Genomic DNA, 18,627 nt, shown 5'->3' with positions numbered 1-18,627 from the left:
ATAAGATTATATAGAGGTTTAACTGAACACTGCTTTTACACTGTACAGTTTTCTGTATATTTGTGAAACTTTCTATATAAAACTGTGTCGGTGTGCAGTGTAGATGCACTCTGTGCAGTGTAGATGCACTCTGTGCAGTGTAGATGCACTCTGTCCAGAGAATCAGAAAATTCAACATAACATGAACTGTAACAAGCATTTTAATACCAGTTATACAATACCAGTAAACATGTGTTACTCAAGTAAAATTAATAGTAACATTTACTTTGAAAAATTCTTAATATACATGTACATAGTCTACCTCCTCTATTACAGCCACATAACAGTCACTATCTGTGTTTATAATAATACAGGGTGACAGCACAACACACACCATCACTCTGGCTTAATTTAAAAAATGATAAAGATATTTAAGTAAGTGAATTGTTGAAGAGTATTTAGTACAGATACACTAATTGTTGTTTCATTACACAAATATCATAGGGGGAGGATAAAATTATCTTGCATATGAATTATATATTAACCACTGCTATAGTATAAAAAGTCCGAAAGGTTGATGATAATTACAAAAAAACTTTTTAAAAATGTTGTGTAATCCAGAAGTTGTCTAACAAAAAAAAATTCAATTATTCTAATAGAGGGAATCTCTCTCTCCCACACTCTCTCTCCTGAAAATCTGGTATATAGACATTTAAAAGTCCCATTCACCAACTAAATCCACTTGATCCATGGACTCGGTCACAGAATCTACAGCTCCATCTGAAAGAAAACAGAAAGCTACAACTAAATTAAGTTCATCTGTAATGATTTCTCACTGTAATACATGTAATTTTGACATGTAAGCATCCACCAGATGTCAAAACCTGAAATTCAAGTATTGACCTTCAAATCTGGGCATTATTAGTTCCCTATTGGTGAAACTGGCAGACATTACAGGCTTCCTCTCCATCTCACCATCAACCAGACTGTCTGGTTTTTCAATTTTTTCTCCATGCTTTGAGATGTTGATAACAGATACAAGTCTTTTCCGACTTTTGCCAAAATTGACCGTCTTACAAGAGTTATGGCCCTTTGCATACACATTTTATAATTTGAAAGCTCTACTGATCTAGTTCAACTTTCGTCATGGTTAACCCAGTTTTACAAAAGTTGTAGCATAAGAGTTTAATACATGTGTCTGGAGTTGTAACATAAGAGTTTAATACATGTGTCTGCATAAATTTTCCTGTTCAATGTTTATTTTGGGTTGCACATCATCCAGATAAGACAAACATTACTGTATCTCCAGTCATTACCACTGGAAGTAAATTTCCACATTTACAGGAATTTATTGCACAAGAATTTGCTATTAATTTGCTTACCATCTGTAACATTGGGTACATTTGCTAGTTTGATAGGAGTGAGGGGTTGTAACAGGCTGGGCAAGGCCTCTGTGGATCGCTTCTTCAAGTGTTTAAACATAGCATCTGTCAGTAAACCCTCTGCTGTCGGTCTGCAGTAGCCAAAAAAAAAAAGTTTTTCTCAAAACTTGAGATATGTCAGGTAAATACAAATTTCTGATGAGAATACTAATCTCGCCCCAATTCCAATTGATTATATTTACATCTGTACCCCTACCTTATGAATATTAAAACACATGGGCCATAAACCATGGTTTACTGAATGAATGACAGGCAGGCCTGTCACTGAATAATCAACTGTAATTATTTGTAAAGATTGCTTTACCCATAGTACAGGTAAATGCTGCCTAAATTGAATTCATTGGAGAGAGCTGTTCATACCTGCACTTTGGATTTTTATCTAAACATCTGTCTATTAAACTGTGAAAATAGGAGGAAAATTTCCGAGACTTCGCAATGGCTACAATATCAATGCCACCATTCTCCATGTCTGCATTATGCTGTGCTGCAAACGAAAAGATTAATTTACTAGATTTTTTTCTACTAACAGAAGGGCATGAGCTGTTGGTACCTGTATGTAATCCAATTGATACATCATTGAATACATTTACAATTTAAAGAGTGATTTATAAGCAATTGTACATTTAGTACGTAGGTCCAGTTCCATACATGCAGCTTTTATTTTCACACAGCTTTGTGAGATTGCAGTCTCATGTAAATTTTAAAAGACCTTGTGTGATTTCATACAGGGGGGGGGGGGGGGGGGGGGGGGGTTACACCAGGATTTCTCACCTTCCTCCTCTCCTGTTAAGTCTGCTATTGTGGTACAGTCCGGTAACATGGGCTTTGTTCCATTCACCTTCTCCAACAACATCTGTATAAAATGTAAACAGAATTAATCTTTCCTACTATTGCATCTAAACATTTCTAGTTGATGTCATGATGTTTAAGTACACAAAATTTATGTTACCTCTTCTATTATGGTTATCTATGGACAGATTGTTTTTAACATAAGCATGGTTTAATTTACAAAATTTTTACAGCCTAGCAATACCCCCCCCCCCCCCCCAAGTACTTTCAAGCCATTTTCTAGCACTTTTGGACAATATAATCATATAAACTATAAACAAAAAAAAAAAAAAAAAAACATGAACAAGAGGCCAATGGCCCACAATGCTCACCTGAGTCACCTTAGCCCATATTTAAAGATTTTCCCTATATATTTGCATATAAAACTTTGATCCCCTATTGTGACCCCTACCTACCACCTGGGGCCATGATTTTTACAAATTTGAATCTGCACTATGTCAGGAAGCTGCCATGTAAATTTGAACTTGTCTGGCCCAGTGGTTCTTGAGAAGAAATTTTTTAATGACTCCACTCTATTTTTGCATTTTGTGATTATCTCCCCTTTTATAGCCCTTCATTTGAATAAATTTGAATCCCCTTCATCCAAGAATGATTTGTAGCAAGTTTGATTGAAAATGGTCCAGTGGTTCTGAAGAAGAAAATGAATTTTTTTTTTACAACAACCAACAATGGAAAGTTTTGATCAGAAAAGCTCACTTCACTTTGGCTCTGGGCTCTGGGGTTTATAGCTAAATCTGACACAATATATTGATTTCATTGTAAAAATAATTTCTTTAGCTCATTAACTTTAATCTTTCATTTGTTTGGAGTGATTGATAACTTGTCCAAACTCAACCCTGATAATTTCTTGTATTTATCACCACGATATTTGAGAATTTAGAGGTGCATCCCCAATACTAACAATGTTTATTAAAATGTTTATTACTTTGACAAATTGCACACAGAGTGCTTTACCTTTAATAGACATAAATGCTTTGTTTACTTTATACTTTGATACTCAGGCTTTGTTGTTAAAATGGTGGTTATATGTGCTTTCTTGTTAAAAAAAACCCAATTATGTAACAGAAATGCTTCACTTATGTACATAAAACAAGAGTGTATTCAAGCATATGTAAGACAATTCTATAAGAATTCATTCCAACAAAAAACACATGTATCAGTAATGCATGTAAAGAAAAATCAGCGAGATTTTTCCCCCTTTTTATTTATGCAGAATTTAAGCACCATAAAAAAAGAACACACACCCTTAAAATGCAAAGAAGTAGGTACAGTTTCTACTGTCATCTGGCCCAGAAAATAGATGATTTATGCAGGGGTTCAAAAATCTGGCATTCAAATAAGGAATATATAAGCAAATCAAAACTACATTTAATTTGATCCGAAATTGCTTTGTGTTGTATGACAGGAGCGTGAAGTTGGCATAAAATTGCCAAAAATGCCAAAATCAATGAAAAATTTCATAAATTTAGGGTGTTTTCCTTTCAGAAAACATACAGCCAATGCATCGAGCAAATTCATATTCAAATACATTTTCCGTCTTCTCTTAATACACAATATATATTAATTGCATTTTGCTCGACGGATGGGAACATGTTTTCCCAAGCAATAATCTGGATCAAATTTAACAGTTATCAAACTCTTTTTGAAAAAAATGAGGGAAAAACTCTTAATCATGACGTAATAATGCTATAAAATTAGAAATAACTTTGATTTAAGCTGAGATGGTATACTTGGCATGTATTTAACTTATTCAAAACACATATCAAGCTTGATTCAAGACACATTTAAATCAAAGAATTTTGGGGGGGCTTTTTATGTACACAATTGTACCTTGTTCTTTAAGCACTTTTCAATGTCTTTGTGCTGTTTCTACATTTTCAAGGACTGGGTAAAAATTCAAGCACATTTTTGGGTCTGTATAAACCCTGTTACAATTACAAACCTGAGTAACTGGCATGTCCTCAAAAGGGGGGTAACCATTGGCCAGCTCCCAGCTTGTGATCCCTAAACTGTAGATGTCGGATTGAGTATCATATCCTGCCAAATTCTACAAACAAAAGTCAAAACTGTCTAATCCACACATGTGTAATCTGTTTAACTGTATATTTTCCTCTAATAATTATTTTTAATTGTCTTTTTTCTATGTGCTTTGCACAATCTGACATCCTGTCTCGTTCAGCATAAAATTTGTTTCTCCCAGAGAACGTCAGATTACAGAAATTGTATTTAAAACAAAATTACCAACACTGGTATAAGCATTTTCCCCCTGCCTTCCTCATAAAATGAATTATACCTGTTCGAGAATTTCTGGACTGAGCCACTGCAAATCAGCTTTACAGGCCACAGGGTAATTGTGGACTTGGTTCCATTTTTTACCATGGTAGAACATAAAATAGGCTTTACGTAGTCCTGACAAACACACGTGTCCATTTCCACCAATCAAAATATGACTGGCCCTCACACTTCTGAAAATACAAAATAATCGGTGTTCATCAATAATTCAGACTATTTGATTGAGTCTGTGAAACATTAGGCAACACATATTGGTCACATCCTTTCTGAGTTTGTCCCTTAAAATGCTAAATCCCCAACTCAAGTTTCACATTACAAGAGGAGATTAAAACCTTAAACTTGGCAGACACAAGCCCATTAATAAATAATTTATAGAAAAGATATGACAGAGACATAAGACACATATTCTAATGTAAGTTACAAATTCTGGTATGTGATACAGATTTTAGTGTATGGTGTAGATTTTAGCGTAAGTTACAAATTCTGGTATGCGATACATATATTAGTGTATAGTGTAGATTTTAGTGTAAATTACAAATTCTGGTATGCGATAAGATTTTAGTGTATGGTGTAGATTTTAGTGTAAGTTACAAATTCTGGTATGCGATAAGATTTTAGTGTATGGTGTAGATTTTAGTGTAAGTTACAAATTCTGGTATACGATACAGATATTAGTGTATGGTGTAGATTTTAGAGTAAGTTACAAATTCTGGTATGCGATACAGATTTTAGTGTATGGTGTAGATTCTAGTGTAAGATACAATTTCTGGTATGCGATAAGATTTTAGTGTATGGTGTAGATTTTAGTGTAAGTTACAAATTCTGGTATGCATAGATTTTAGTGTATGGTGTAGATTTTAGTGTAAGTTACAAATTCTGGTATGCGATAAGATTTTAGTGTATGGTGTAGATTTTAGTGTAAGTTACAAATTCTGGTATGTGATACAGATTTTAATGTATGGTGTAGATTTTAGTGTAAGTTACAAATTCTGGTATGCGATACAGATATTAGTGTATGGTGTAGATTTTAGAGTAAGTTACAAATTCTGGTATGCGATAAGATTTTAGTGTTTGGTGTAGATTCTAGTGTAAGTTACAAATTCTGGTATGTGATACAGATTTTAGTGTATGGTGTAGATTCTAGTGTAAGTTACAAATTCTGGTATGTGATACAGATTTTAGTGTATGGTGTAGATTCTAGTGTAAGTTACAAATTCTGGCATAATACATAGATTCCACTGTAGGATATGTTTTGGTATAACATACACATCATTCTGGTGTAACATACACATCATTCTGGTGTAACATACACATCATTCTGGAGTAACATACACATCATTCTGGTGTAACATACACATCATTCTGGAGTAACATACACATCACTCTGGTGTAACATACACATCATTCTGGTGTAACATACACATCATTCTGGTGTAACATACACATCATTCTGGTGTAACATACACATCACTCTGGTGTAACATACACATCATTCTGGTGTAACAAACACATCATTCTGGTGTAACATACACATCATTCTGGTGTAACATACACATCATTCTGGTGTAACATACACATCATTCTGGTGTAACATACACATCATTCTGGTGTAACAAACACATCATTCTGGAGTAACATACACATCATTCTGGTGTAACATACACATCATTCTGGTGTAACATACACATCATTCTGGTGTAACATACACATCATTCTGGTGTAACATACACATCATTCTGGTGTAACAAACACATCATTCTGGTGTAACATACACATCATTCTGGTGTAACATACACATCATTCTGGTGTAACAAACACATCATTCTGGTGTAACATACACATCATTCTGGTATAACATACACATTATTCTGGTAAATATTATATTTTATGCTTTAGGGCATATAATTTATATTACCGATGGATTACTCCTCGACTATGAAGATAGTCTAAAGCATGAAGCACATCTCTGAGTATGTAAGCAATGGCAGTCTCCGGTAGACCAGTCTTAAAGTAGGCATGTAGGACATCTCGAGCCGACCCTGTTAACAAACAAAAAATATATTCATCTATAATATATTCAAACATGTCTGCTTAAATTTATTATGGACATTCTGAATAACAGTGTATACTAGATTAGGGGGTAACCACTAACACCGCTCTAATACTAAACATAGCTGGAAACTATCCACTGGTGCCTTTTATAGGTTATATAAATATCAAACAAGAGGCTCATAGGCCACATTGCTCACTTGATTCACCTTGGCCCATATTTAATGATTGTTCTTGCATATATTTGCATGTAAATTGATCCCTATTGTGGCTCCAACCTACCCCTGGGGGACATGATTTTTACAAACTTGAATCTGCACTATGTCAGGAAGCTTTCATGTAGATGTAAACTTTTCTGGCCCAGTGGTTCTTGAGAAGAGGATGTTTAAAGATTTTTTCCTATATATTTGTATGTAAAACTTTGATTCCCCATTGTGATCCCACCCTACCCTGGGGGGAGGGGGGAGTGGGGGGTGTTAAACAAACTTGATCCCTGTTGTGGCTCCTACCTACCCCCAGACAACATGATTTTTACAAACTTGAATCTGCACTATGTCAAGAAGCTTTCATGTAAATGTAAACTTTTCTGGCCCAGTGATTCTTGACAAGAGAATTTTTAAAGATTTTTCAGAAAAAATTGTATGTAAAACTTTAATCCCTCTTGTGGCCCCAACCTATGCCCGAGGGCCATGATTTTCATAAGCTTGAATCTGCACTATGACAGGAAGATTTCATGTTATGTAAATATAAACCTTTCTGGCCAAGTGGTTCTTGCGAAGAAGATTTTTAAAGATTTTCCCTATATATTTGTATGTAAAACTTTGATCCCCTATTGTGGCCCCATCCTACCCTTGGGGCCATCATTTTAATAACCTTGAATCTGCACTATATCAGGAAGCTTTTATGAAAATTTGTACTTTCCTGGCCCAGTGGTTCTCGAGAAAAAGATTTTTATAGATTTTCACTATATATTCACAAGTAAAACTTGGATCTCCTATTGTGACCCCACCCTACCCCTGGGGACCATGGCTTTGACAAACATGAATCTGCACTATGTCAGGAAGGTTTCATGTAAATTTCAATTCTTCTGCCCAGTGGTTCTTGAGATGATCTTTAAATGATCCTACCCTATTTTTGTGATTACCTCCCCTTTGAAGGGGGTATGGCCCTTCATTTGAACAAACGTAAAAGCCCTTCACCTATGGATGCTTTTTCCCCAGTTAAGTTGAATTTGGCCAAGTGGTTCTGGAGAAGAAGTCAAAAATGTGAAAAGTCTACAGACAGACGGACAACGGGTGATCAGAAAAGCTCACGTGAGCTTTCAGCTCAGGTGAGCTAAAAAAAAAGATAACCTGACAGACCTTCTGTTTTTTGTTGTTTTTTGGTGTGTTTTTTTTTTTTTGGACAGACCTTCTGTTAGTAAATTGTCCATCTCACTCACCATATCCCATTAGAGGCAGAATGATCCACAACTCTTTCTTGTGAACAAATGTTGAGTAGTACTTAATGATATTCTCATGATGCATCCGTCTACACAAAATCACTTCTTCCTGTATATCAAAATAGATGTTAGAAAAAGAGGATTAAAAACAGAAAGTATTTGTTTTAGGTAGCTGTTCGTGCTGCTCTGGTTATTGTTTACTGACAAATATTTTATTTCTCCAACACTGTATTCTGTAGATTAGAAATTTGCTCATATTTTCTTTTCAGCATCAAAGCAATACAAATTTTGCCTAATTTTCAAACCAAAGAATGAACTTTTACCTGGAAAACATTGAATTCCACAGGACTTTTCTCAATGTCGATACGTTTTACAGTCACAGTTTTCCCACTGGGAGCATGTTGAGCCAAGTGGACTGTAATGCTGTCAAATGAACCTTTACCTGTTGAGAGAAAAAAAATGTCACCAACTCATTTTCATTGGGCATTTTGCTTCAGAAAATATAGAGCACACTTACTTACCTCTGAAACTTACTTCTTTTGTACATCTGTGTCGGCTGCAACTTTGGTATAGAAATTGTATATAACCAAACATATGCTCCATGTATTCCAAAGCAAAGAGTGCCATTTTCTTATGAAACTCTAAATTTGCTATTAGACCTGTGACAATCTTATGGCTTTTAACACTTGTATTCATCATCGTGAAAATGTTTTGTTTTACCTGAAATTTTGTTTTACCTGAAATAAGTTTGACTAGGTGGAGATATCATAACTCCTGAAACATTTGTAGAATCAAAATTGCAGTAGGATATGATCAACTACATATTGTGACTAACAATCCTGCAAAATTTGAACAAAATCCATACATCAGTCTCTGAGGAGTGTTCCTAAAGTGTAGCATGTACAAATTCAACAAAGTCCCATAACTCCTGTAAAAGTTCAGGAAGTGTTCCTATAGTGTAACATGTACAAATTCAACATAGCTCCTGTAAGATTTGTTGAATTAAAATGGCGGCACAATATGATCAACTATATATGGCGACTAACAATCCTACAAAATTTGAACAAAATCTGTTGAGCGGTTTCAGAGGTGCTGCATCCACAAAGTTAAGTGGGACGGACACACACACACGGATACTGGTATTTCTATGTCCCTTCTGCGTTGCGGTGGGGGACAACTAAGGATTCTACAGTATATAGCACTTGAGATTTGTCCTTCATGTTTTGGTTGTTACAGGTAGAGCAACTTTCCAGGCCACTGTAACTACTTTCGTATCAAAAATAAATTCATAAATTGGATTTCCGGAACCTATCATGCTAATTTCTGCTCAATCATAACAAAGTTACATTCAGTGAAACAGCCCCACCTATGATGGTGTGTAGACGATACTGTGAAACATCTGCCTGCCATGTTGTCTGCCTGCTTTCACCATCCTGACTGCCAAACTCCTTTGAGTCATGCTTGGATGACTGAAACAATGAAAAGATCTGCATTAGTACCATATCCAAATTTCATTCCGTTTTGCCTTCAAACACCTTGATAACAGTGAAATTTAATGCTGGAAGACGAAAACTAAACATAAACAAAGAGTCAAGTTCCTCCGCATTTATCAGATTAGAAATTTCTTAAATGATTTTGTTTTTAAATGTACATACTCTAACATAGGGTATGTATGAATCCATTAAATCTATGAAAGAAGAAATGCACTACATAACAATATAATGTCTTTGTAAGTGAATAAAAACTGAGGAAGGGAAAGTGCTGTAAAAGTGTAGAATGTAAATGATTCACCCATTACACATAAATTAGATTTGTTCCTCACAAAGATGTACAACTTAATGGATGATATGAATAAGAAATGAAAACAAAAACTGCATATAAACTAGAAAACTGAGAAGTCAGAAAGGGCCCACAGTGAACATATCCAACCAGTGCTCTACCACTGAACTACGTGTATCTAATCAGGTAGACAGAGTGATTACTATAGGGCAACTGCCATAACAAACAGAATGATTACTATAGCGCACCTGCCATATGGTGGGACCCTAATAAACTTAAAAGTAACTGAGCAGAGATTTTCTACGAATAATAAAATGACCAAAACACGATTAAAACTATATGTGCATGAAAAGCATTATGAGTTGAGACTTATTAACACAGGGATATATAGAAAAAGATTCTCAATTCATTACATATTATAATTACTAAACCTATATTACCAGACACCCACATTTACAACCACCACAATGAAAGAAAAACTGAGCAAGTTCACATACCTCACAACTCCACAATGAATGACAATGCTACGCATAATGAATGACGATGCTATGCATACAACATAACAAATTACCATTACACCTTAATGTTTCTCTGTATGGCAGCAAGTTGGAAATATGGAACTGGCATTATTCTAATATCATATATAGGATCCAGATTTCTTTGTTCAAAAGGGGTGTAACAGGAAGGGAGAAAATGCAATGGACCAGACCAGGATTCAAACCCGGGCCCCCTGAATCTCTAGTCAGGTTCTTTACCAACTGAGCTATCTGGCCACCGGTGATCGAACTCCGCTGACTGCCACATTCCTCCTTCCTTAAATGTCTTCACTCTTAAAGACACACAACCCAGATTTTTTTGCCCCTGACAGGACTTTCACCTGCAAGTCCAGGGGTGGTTAACGGCACCAAATGTAACAGGAAGGGAGAAAATGCAATGGACCAGACCGGGATTCCAACCCAGGCCCCCTGAATCTCTAGTTAGGTGCTCTAACAACTGAGCTATCTGGCCACCGGCGATCAAATCTTGGCTGACCACTCCCAGAATAAAAAAATCAAATCAGAATTTTCTGTGAACATGCACATCTACATACACAGTTTGCCAATATTGAATATAAAGTTCAGCGGTTTTGAAGAACTGTTTCAGTAGTATATTTAATTTTGGCCAATAGTTCAAAAGGGGCATAACTCCCAGAAAAAAATTGAATCAGAATTTCCTGCAAAATATGCAAATCTACACATGAGGTTTTAATTAACTACAAAGTTTTATGAAATTCTGTTCTGCAGTCTCAGAGGAGGTGGAACACCAGTCTATTGCAAGTTACCCCCAACACACACACACACTTAGTTCACAAAGCGAGACCCTCCATAATGCCTATTGTAGTCCCCTAAACACACACACACATTTAGTTCACAAAGCCAGATCCTGCATAATGCCTATTGTCAGCACCCCCCCCCCCCCCCCCCACACACACACACTTAGTTCAAACTAACAAAGCGAGACCCTCCATAATGTTTATTGTAGTCCCCTAAACCACACACACACACACATTTAGTTCAGAAAGCTCAGACCTCTATAATACAGTACAAATGTAGTAAATATTGGTCTGAAATCTGTAATCACACCAGGAATGACGAATTTGTGTTACCTTGTTGAAGGCTTCGAATATCTTACATTTACCCAGGAATTTTTAACCCAGCCAACAACAGCTCATACGTGGGAGCTACAGCCTAGGGCCAAAATGAGTCAACTTTCCTATTTTACACTGTATATTTCATTGAAAAATATCTTCTGTTTGAAAAATCATTTTGAATTCATTTTTGTTCTAATTGTTATGAAATCTAAAGCTTTTATTACCAAACATCTGGATGTAAATTATATTCATGATTTTTAAAACTTTGACCAACAATTGCAGAAATAGTGACTCCGAAACTTTTAACATAAACTTTTAGCACTCCGCTTTCTTATATAATCCTTTGTAAGTGTGGAGTGAAAACCTTGAGTGTGGTGTTCTTATCATCATATGATAGGTATGACTGTTCAGTAAAAATCAAGACAATGAAGCCAGAAACTGCAAATCTTTGTGTTGATTTTAAAAAATGATGAAAAAGTTACTATAAATTGCCCCTAGATAACTTTTTGAAAATAATTTAGAAAAGTGATTGTTTTCAATGAACTATATGTTGTAAAAGCAAACAGAGAATTTGACTCATTTATGGCACTATATTTAATATTTCTACCAGTCTATGAATCATGCAGGCCATTTAGAATGTAGATAAAAACAAAAGGATCTAAACATATTCATAGAATTAATGTCCTACAGTATTGACTTTTTAATACATTATCACTCCTAGGAGGAGGCTGATATTCAGTCATTTAATTTGATTTATTATCTCCCCTTTGGACGCAGCGCCATGCCCCGTTGAATTGATTTCTACTATCTAGAACAATTGTAGGACAAGAAAGGTTGTGAATTTTGTGCATACGTCTGACTTGTATCCTTAATCACCTGCATGATTCTGATAGGATAAGTTTTTTTTACAATAAAAACAAATATATTATAAATAAAATAAAAGAAGATCGAATCTCCCTAAAAATAAAAAAAGACAGATATTAAATGAATAACAAGTAGCAATGTCATGCAAAATACATCCTCAAAAACAGATTGGTATAGAGAGTATGTAACACAAAATCTATCTATCTAATGAATGGGAAGTAAACAATAATTCTGAACAACAAAGAATGAAAGTACCTCATGGAATACAGCATGCATCGTATGTAAATTAACTGTGCAATGAATAAACAGAGAATGGCAGATGCTGCTGTTAGGTGAGACATTGGCTGATGTTGACATTGTTACTACAGAATACAGCATGCTTTGGTTATCTGAATATTACCTTATGCATATTCACCCTGTAAGGATGTTAACACTAACTATATTAGTAGATTTATCTGAAATCAACAAATGATATAATGAAACATGGAATTATTCAATTATTCAGGTACATGAAAACTTGACATTTAAAACCCTAGCTACCTTTCTATTATTACTAAATGATTTGTTTAATGAAATAGGATCTCATGACTAAGATACCTGATTGTTGGACCAGATTGGTTAAAATTCTCGATGAAGACCTCTCAATACATATATATATATATATATTGAGATGGAGTATTTAGATAGAGACATAAATGATAGGAATTGAGCCTGCTGCCTAATTTGTCTTGTTCTTCGTATGAATAAATATTGTTTAAATAGGAAGCTGAATGATGTTACAGCAAAAGAGATTTAAATCAATATAACGATTGGCAAATATTTGTTTATACTATATTTCCAAGAATAAAATCAGATGATAGATAACAAATGAAAATCTATTTGATTTAACATCATCTTAGTTTTTTGAGAAGTCAAATATATTCATATATATGAACTAAGATTACTAGCATCTTTACATTGCAGAAATATTTCATAATATACATATATATCATGATATATATACATATATATAGACTTACCACATTCATTGGTTTATAATAGGGAACATTTCCAGATGAGTCAAGTGTTCGAGACTTAGTACAAGAGGCACAGTTCTGAAATCACAGGAAAATCAGACAATATTATCTAGGTTTACACATTCTGTTTTAAAACTGGTGACAGTTTCAGTGTTAGTCTTTATTAAATTCTTGTCAGAAATCTGAAAAATGATAGGAACAAATTATGTAATGTACATTTTATTAGGATAATTGTGTTCAATTTTGACATTATAATACTGCTAGCAGTATGGAACATTTATCACTTGATCAATAATGGTAACATAATCAATTAGAACGCCTACCAATGACATTGGGAATCAGCATATTATCACACCTAAAACGACATAATGAAGCACATTAATTGCATTTTAATTAATACCATGCATACTGGTGAATGTTTATCCCCATTTCATTTTTTATCCTTATTTTAAATGGGTGAATTTAGAGTGGACATACATAAAAGCAAAATGGGCTTTCAATTGGTTAAATTCAAATCTGGGTGAAATCATTTTCTAATGCGTATTGGTAAATTTTCCTGCCTTGCAATTATTACTGTTTTAATCTGTTTTCCCCACAATAGCCAGCTTCAGGGCCCCTTTATTTTATCTCTAGTCAGGTGCTGTACCAAATTAGCTTTCTGGCCATCGGCGATCAAACCTGTCTGACCACCACATTCCTCCCTCCTTAAATAATGTATTCATACCTTGACGAAATCAACTCAAGATCTTTACCCCCTGGCAGGCATTTTCACCTGTCAGTTTCAGGGGCTGGTCTACAGCACCTAGTGTAACAGGAAGGGAAAAAATGCAATAGACCAGACCAGGATTTGAACCCGAATTCCAGAATTTCTAGTCAGGTATTCTACCGACTGAGCCATGATCCTGTGAACAAACTTACTCAAAGCTCTACTTGACCTCCAAATATTACTAACTAACTGAACAGTAGGGCTGCAATGGGTACCCGAAATAACCGAAAACCGGGGGGTCATGTTGTTCGGGTCAGGTTCAGTTCCATTTTTCCGTATTTCGGTTCCGGTTTAGGTTTAATAATAGAATCATTACTAGAAATCCGTTTTTAAACGAAATGTCGTCAAAATCCTCTTAGGTGGCAGTATTTTGATCAACTGTTAAATGATGGCATTGTGGACAAAACTGTAAATAATGACAGTATATTTAAGATATGTCAGACACATTGAAAATACGCTACAGGAGCAACATCGTCAATGACAAAACATTGAAAGCATGGATGGAAACGAGTAGAAGTGACAATGCTGTTTTCTACAGTGTAGTACCATGGATGTCGAGTCTAACCTCAGTCCACATACCCGAGTAATTATTGTGACAAAATACAATAAAGGTTTTCGATTTTAACTGTATATTAGATTTATAAAATAGTTATATAGACCCGAACCAAAATACCCGAACCCGAAGTAAAAAATTTAGAACCGACCCGACCCAAAAATTTTTGGAACCGTGACAGCCCTACTGAACAGTTATGAAGTTTGTCATACTCGGACACCGCAAATTCTAAATGGTACATACTCAATATTAACAATTTATATTACAAACGGTGAACCAATAATGACAGGGATTTTTCTAGGTATTGGTATCACAGGGTTTTGACACAATCTGAGTAAACTGGTATTATATATTATAGTATAATAGAGGGTGAACCCCTCTTCGGGCCGTGAGAGTGAAGCTCTCCCAATAGGTAACATGTATATACATGTTTAAAAGGAAAATATAGAAAACTGATGGAAAATTAAACCATACCTATCGAACTTGAAAATTTTGGTCAAAATGGCGTAGATTCGAATGCAACCGTGAGGACAAGTATTTCTCCATTTTAAATCTCGTGTACCCAATTTCACATCGTTCTGAGATGTTATATAAAATATGTAAAAGCATGTAAAGCATATTTTCTTCATCATGTATAATCCCTCCTCGATTAACGCAATTGTTTGTAAATTTGCTAAACACCAACGCTGAATATGATGTCACAATGCACTGTTTACATAAATTGCATTTTATTTCTAGCGTTCAATGAATCGGCGGATCAAATGTCTGAAGTTAGGATGCTTTGATAGTGCTCTGTCCTCACACATTAGGTGCTAACTTTGGGATATTATTTGTTCTCTTATGGATATAGATACTAATGCCAATACTTTTCCCTTTGCCCACAAACAGTCATGCTTTATAACATATCACTATATAGGCCTATACCAGTATGCTCAGATTGTGTCAAAACCCTATGCTTGATATCAGGGGCCTGGGTCTTTCCAATAGGGAAGAAATAAAGTGACATATACTTTACCAGCTATTTACATTGGGAAAATCGTTTCATACAAAAAGGTAAGGGGGAGGAAACCAGTGCATTAAGGTATAATTGGACTCCTTCTGACTTTCAATTTGGCAGAAGAATAACTTATTTAAATACGCAGAGGCAAAAAAAAGGGGGGGGTACTTGACAATTTTGATGCACAAATTGTAATCTGTGGGTCTGTGAAGGCGATTTAAGAACAATAAGACTACACTGCTTTGATTTGTTTTCATTGTTTGGGAAATTTAAACCGAAATTTGAGGGAAATACCTGCTTTTTAGCAGTGGAAAAGGGGTATTATTTTGGCCCCCTACAACAAATACCTTTTTTTTTTTTTTTTTTTTTAAAAAAACGTGAAGTGACTTGCCATATAACTAAAATATTTCCTTCAATTTTAGAAGCAGCTGTCTCAACTTAGATACGTGTTCTTTCTGTACCAAAAAGAGTCTGGATAGTGAATTCAGCGTGAAAATACTAACTAACTAAATAGTCAAAAACTTGGATTCAACGATCAATCAGAGTTTCCTCGGTTTCAATAAACTTTACTAACTTCTTCTAACTAAAGAGTCGCTTTGTTAACCTGTACGTAAACATTTCATGAACAGGCTCACTGGGGACATGCTGACATTGTGTTACATGTTACAATATACTGGCATTATATGTCTATTTGACATATCAGTTCATGATTGAAATATGAACCAGCTGATAGTGAGAGTAACATAGGCGGATCCAGAAATTTGTGAAGGGGGGGGGGGGGGGGTCTAGCATTTAATCTTTTAGGTACTTTTCACAACCTCCACTCTACCCCATTTACATCCTTTACTTCTTTACATAAAATCTTAGGGAGATCTTGAGACAGTTTTATACTTGAAAATGTTTAGTTTAATAACTACTTGTTTCCAAAGTTAATCACCATATTCAGATCTGATTTCACAATGAAAATTTAAAAAAGCTGATTTAAAGGTTACACAGAAAGACACACACACACACACACACACACACACACACACACACACACACACACACACACACACACACACACACACACACACACACACACACACACACACACACACACACGCACGCACGCACGCACGCACGCACGCACGCACGCACACACACACACACACACACACACACACGCACGCACACACGCACGCACACACACACACAATTTAGAATTTTTCGACCTTCCTGAACGCATTTTTCGTACGCTTTATAAAATTTGTTACGCAGCCATATTCGAGGTCTGTTCTGTTTTTACGAAATGCGGAGATATTGACCTTCACTGCCTTTTGATATTTCTAATCTCTCTCTCTCTCTCTCTCTCTCTCTCTCTCTCTCTCTCTCTCTCTCTCTCTCCACTCCCCTTTTTGTTGTTGCAGAAATGATGTGGACGTACGCCTGGCTACGCGCCTGAAAGTTAACGTTGTCCTCCGGCTGCCCCCTCCCTAACTTTAACAAACGACGACACGTATCGTATTTTTAAAAATCTAATTTCAAAGTGATTGTGTCCCCACCGTTTTGAAGATGGAGCTATACGCCGTTGAGAATCTACCTCGACCATGTTTGCATGTTTGTAACGATTTTGCAGCTCTCCTGGCCTTTTTATCAAGGTGGTACTCTACAACGTTATAATGGCTAACTTCCTTTTAAACCATGAATGAAAATATAAACACTGGCTGTCTTCCTTTTAAACCATGAATGGAAACAGCGATATTTGTCTTTTCCTTTCGGATTTCATTGTCTACCCGAGTAGCTCAGTGTGTTAGGACGTGAACTGTTGAACTGTACATCGCGAGTTCGAAACTGGGTCACCCGCACCAGATTACTTTTTACTAAAACAGTTTTTGACTAAATAAATAAATTTGAAAGTTTTCGGTTTCAATATATTGTTGCACATATTTTCCATTTTTCATCCACATCAAATATCTCTGGTGTAGCATTCCTCCTTCCAATTTTAGCTGAACGTTTTTAGATTTTATTGTTCACAATGCTTAACTAATGTATCACAGGCACCTGAAGTATTTCGAATGGTCAATCAAAATTTGAATATCATTTGTTGAGTTACAGGTGAGATACATCACTCACAATTTTGTGTTATGTAAACAAGGCTCTTGCCATGTTTTTGTTTACATATCGATTGCTTAATAGACAAGAGGCCCAAGGGCCACATCGCTCACCTGAGTCACCTTGGCTCATATTTAAAGAGTTTCCCTATATATTTGTATGCAAAACTTTGATCCCCCCTTGTGACCCCATCCTACCCCTGGGGGCCATGGTTTTAACAAACTGAAATCTGAAATATGTCAGAAATCTTTCATATAAATATCAGCTTTTCTGGCTCAATGGTTCTTGAGAAGAAAATTTTTAAAGATTTCCCCTATATATTTGTATGTAATACTTTGATCCCCTATCGCTGGCCCATCCAACCTCTGGCATGGGGGCCATGAATTGAACAAACTTGAATCTGCATTATGTCAGGAAGCTTTCGTGTAAATCTCAGCTTTTCTGGCTCAGTGGTTCTTGAGAAGAAGATTCTTAAAGATTTATGCTATATATTTGTATGTAAAACTTTGATCCCCTATTGTGGCTCCATTCACCCCCCCCCCCCCCCCCCCCCCCCTGGGGCTATGATTTGAACAAACTTGAATCTGCACTATGTCAGGGGAAGCTTTCATGTAAATTTCAGCTGATCTGGCGTAGTGGTTCTTAATTGAGAAGAAGTTTTTCCTATATATTAGTATGTAAAACTTTGATCCCCTATTGTGGCCCCATCATACCCCCAGGGGCCATGTATTGAACAAACTTGAATCTGCATTGTGTCAAGAAGATTTCATGTAAATATCACCTTTTCTGGCTCAGTGGTTCTTGAGAAGAAGATTTTTAAAGATTTATCCTATATATTAGTATGTAAAACTTTGATCCCCTATTGTGGCCTCATCC

The 18,627-nt window shown here is 35.7% G+C and overlaps 1 protein-coding gene across 3 annotated transcripts; it reads right to left on the bottom strand.

Moving 5' to 3' along the window:
* Positions 1-184: 184 nt before the first annotated feature.
* On the bottom strand, positions 185-16,233 carry LOC125683201 (STE20-related kinase adapter protein alpha-like). Of its 3 annotated transcripts, XM_048924075.2 has the most exons (14): positions 16,049-16,223; positions 13,665-13,696; positions 13,345-13,419; positions 12,726-12,741; positions 9,419-9,521; positions 8,376-8,494; positions 8,053-8,161; positions 6,478-6,601; positions 4,564-4,735; positions 4,213-4,317; positions 2,193-2,274; positions 1,782-1,905; positions 1,362-1,492; positions 185-759 (listed from the first exon to the last, which is right to left on the bottom strand). In XM_048924075.2, exons 3-14 carry the CDS (start codon positions 13,347-13,349, stop codon positions 692-694), a joined length of 1,158 nt encoding a protein of 385 aa, XP_048780032.1. In that variant the 5' UTR covers positions 13,350-13,419; positions 13,665-13,696; positions 16,049-16,223; the 3' UTR covers positions 185-691. The 3 variants fall into 3 exon arrangements, with proteins under 3 accessions (XP_048780032.1, XP_048780029.1, XP_048780033.1); XM_048924072.2 differs by lacking the exon at positions 12,726-12,741 and having other exon boundaries at positions 16,049-16,233; XM_048924076.2 differs by lacking the exon at positions 16,049-16,223 and having other exon boundaries at positions 12,726-12,780; positions 13,665-13,697.
* Positions 16,234-18,627: the final 2,394 nt, after the last annotated feature.

Source organism: Ostrea edulis, chromosome 6, assembly GCF_947568905.1.
Source record: "Ostrea edulis chromosome 6, xbOstEdul1.1, whole genome shotgun sequence".
NCBI lineage: Eukaryota > Metazoa > Mollusca > Bivalvia > Ostreida > Ostreidae > Ostrea > Ostrea edulis.
Note: the sequence above shows the minus strand (reverse complement) of the source record. Positions and strands in the feature narration are given on the sequence as shown.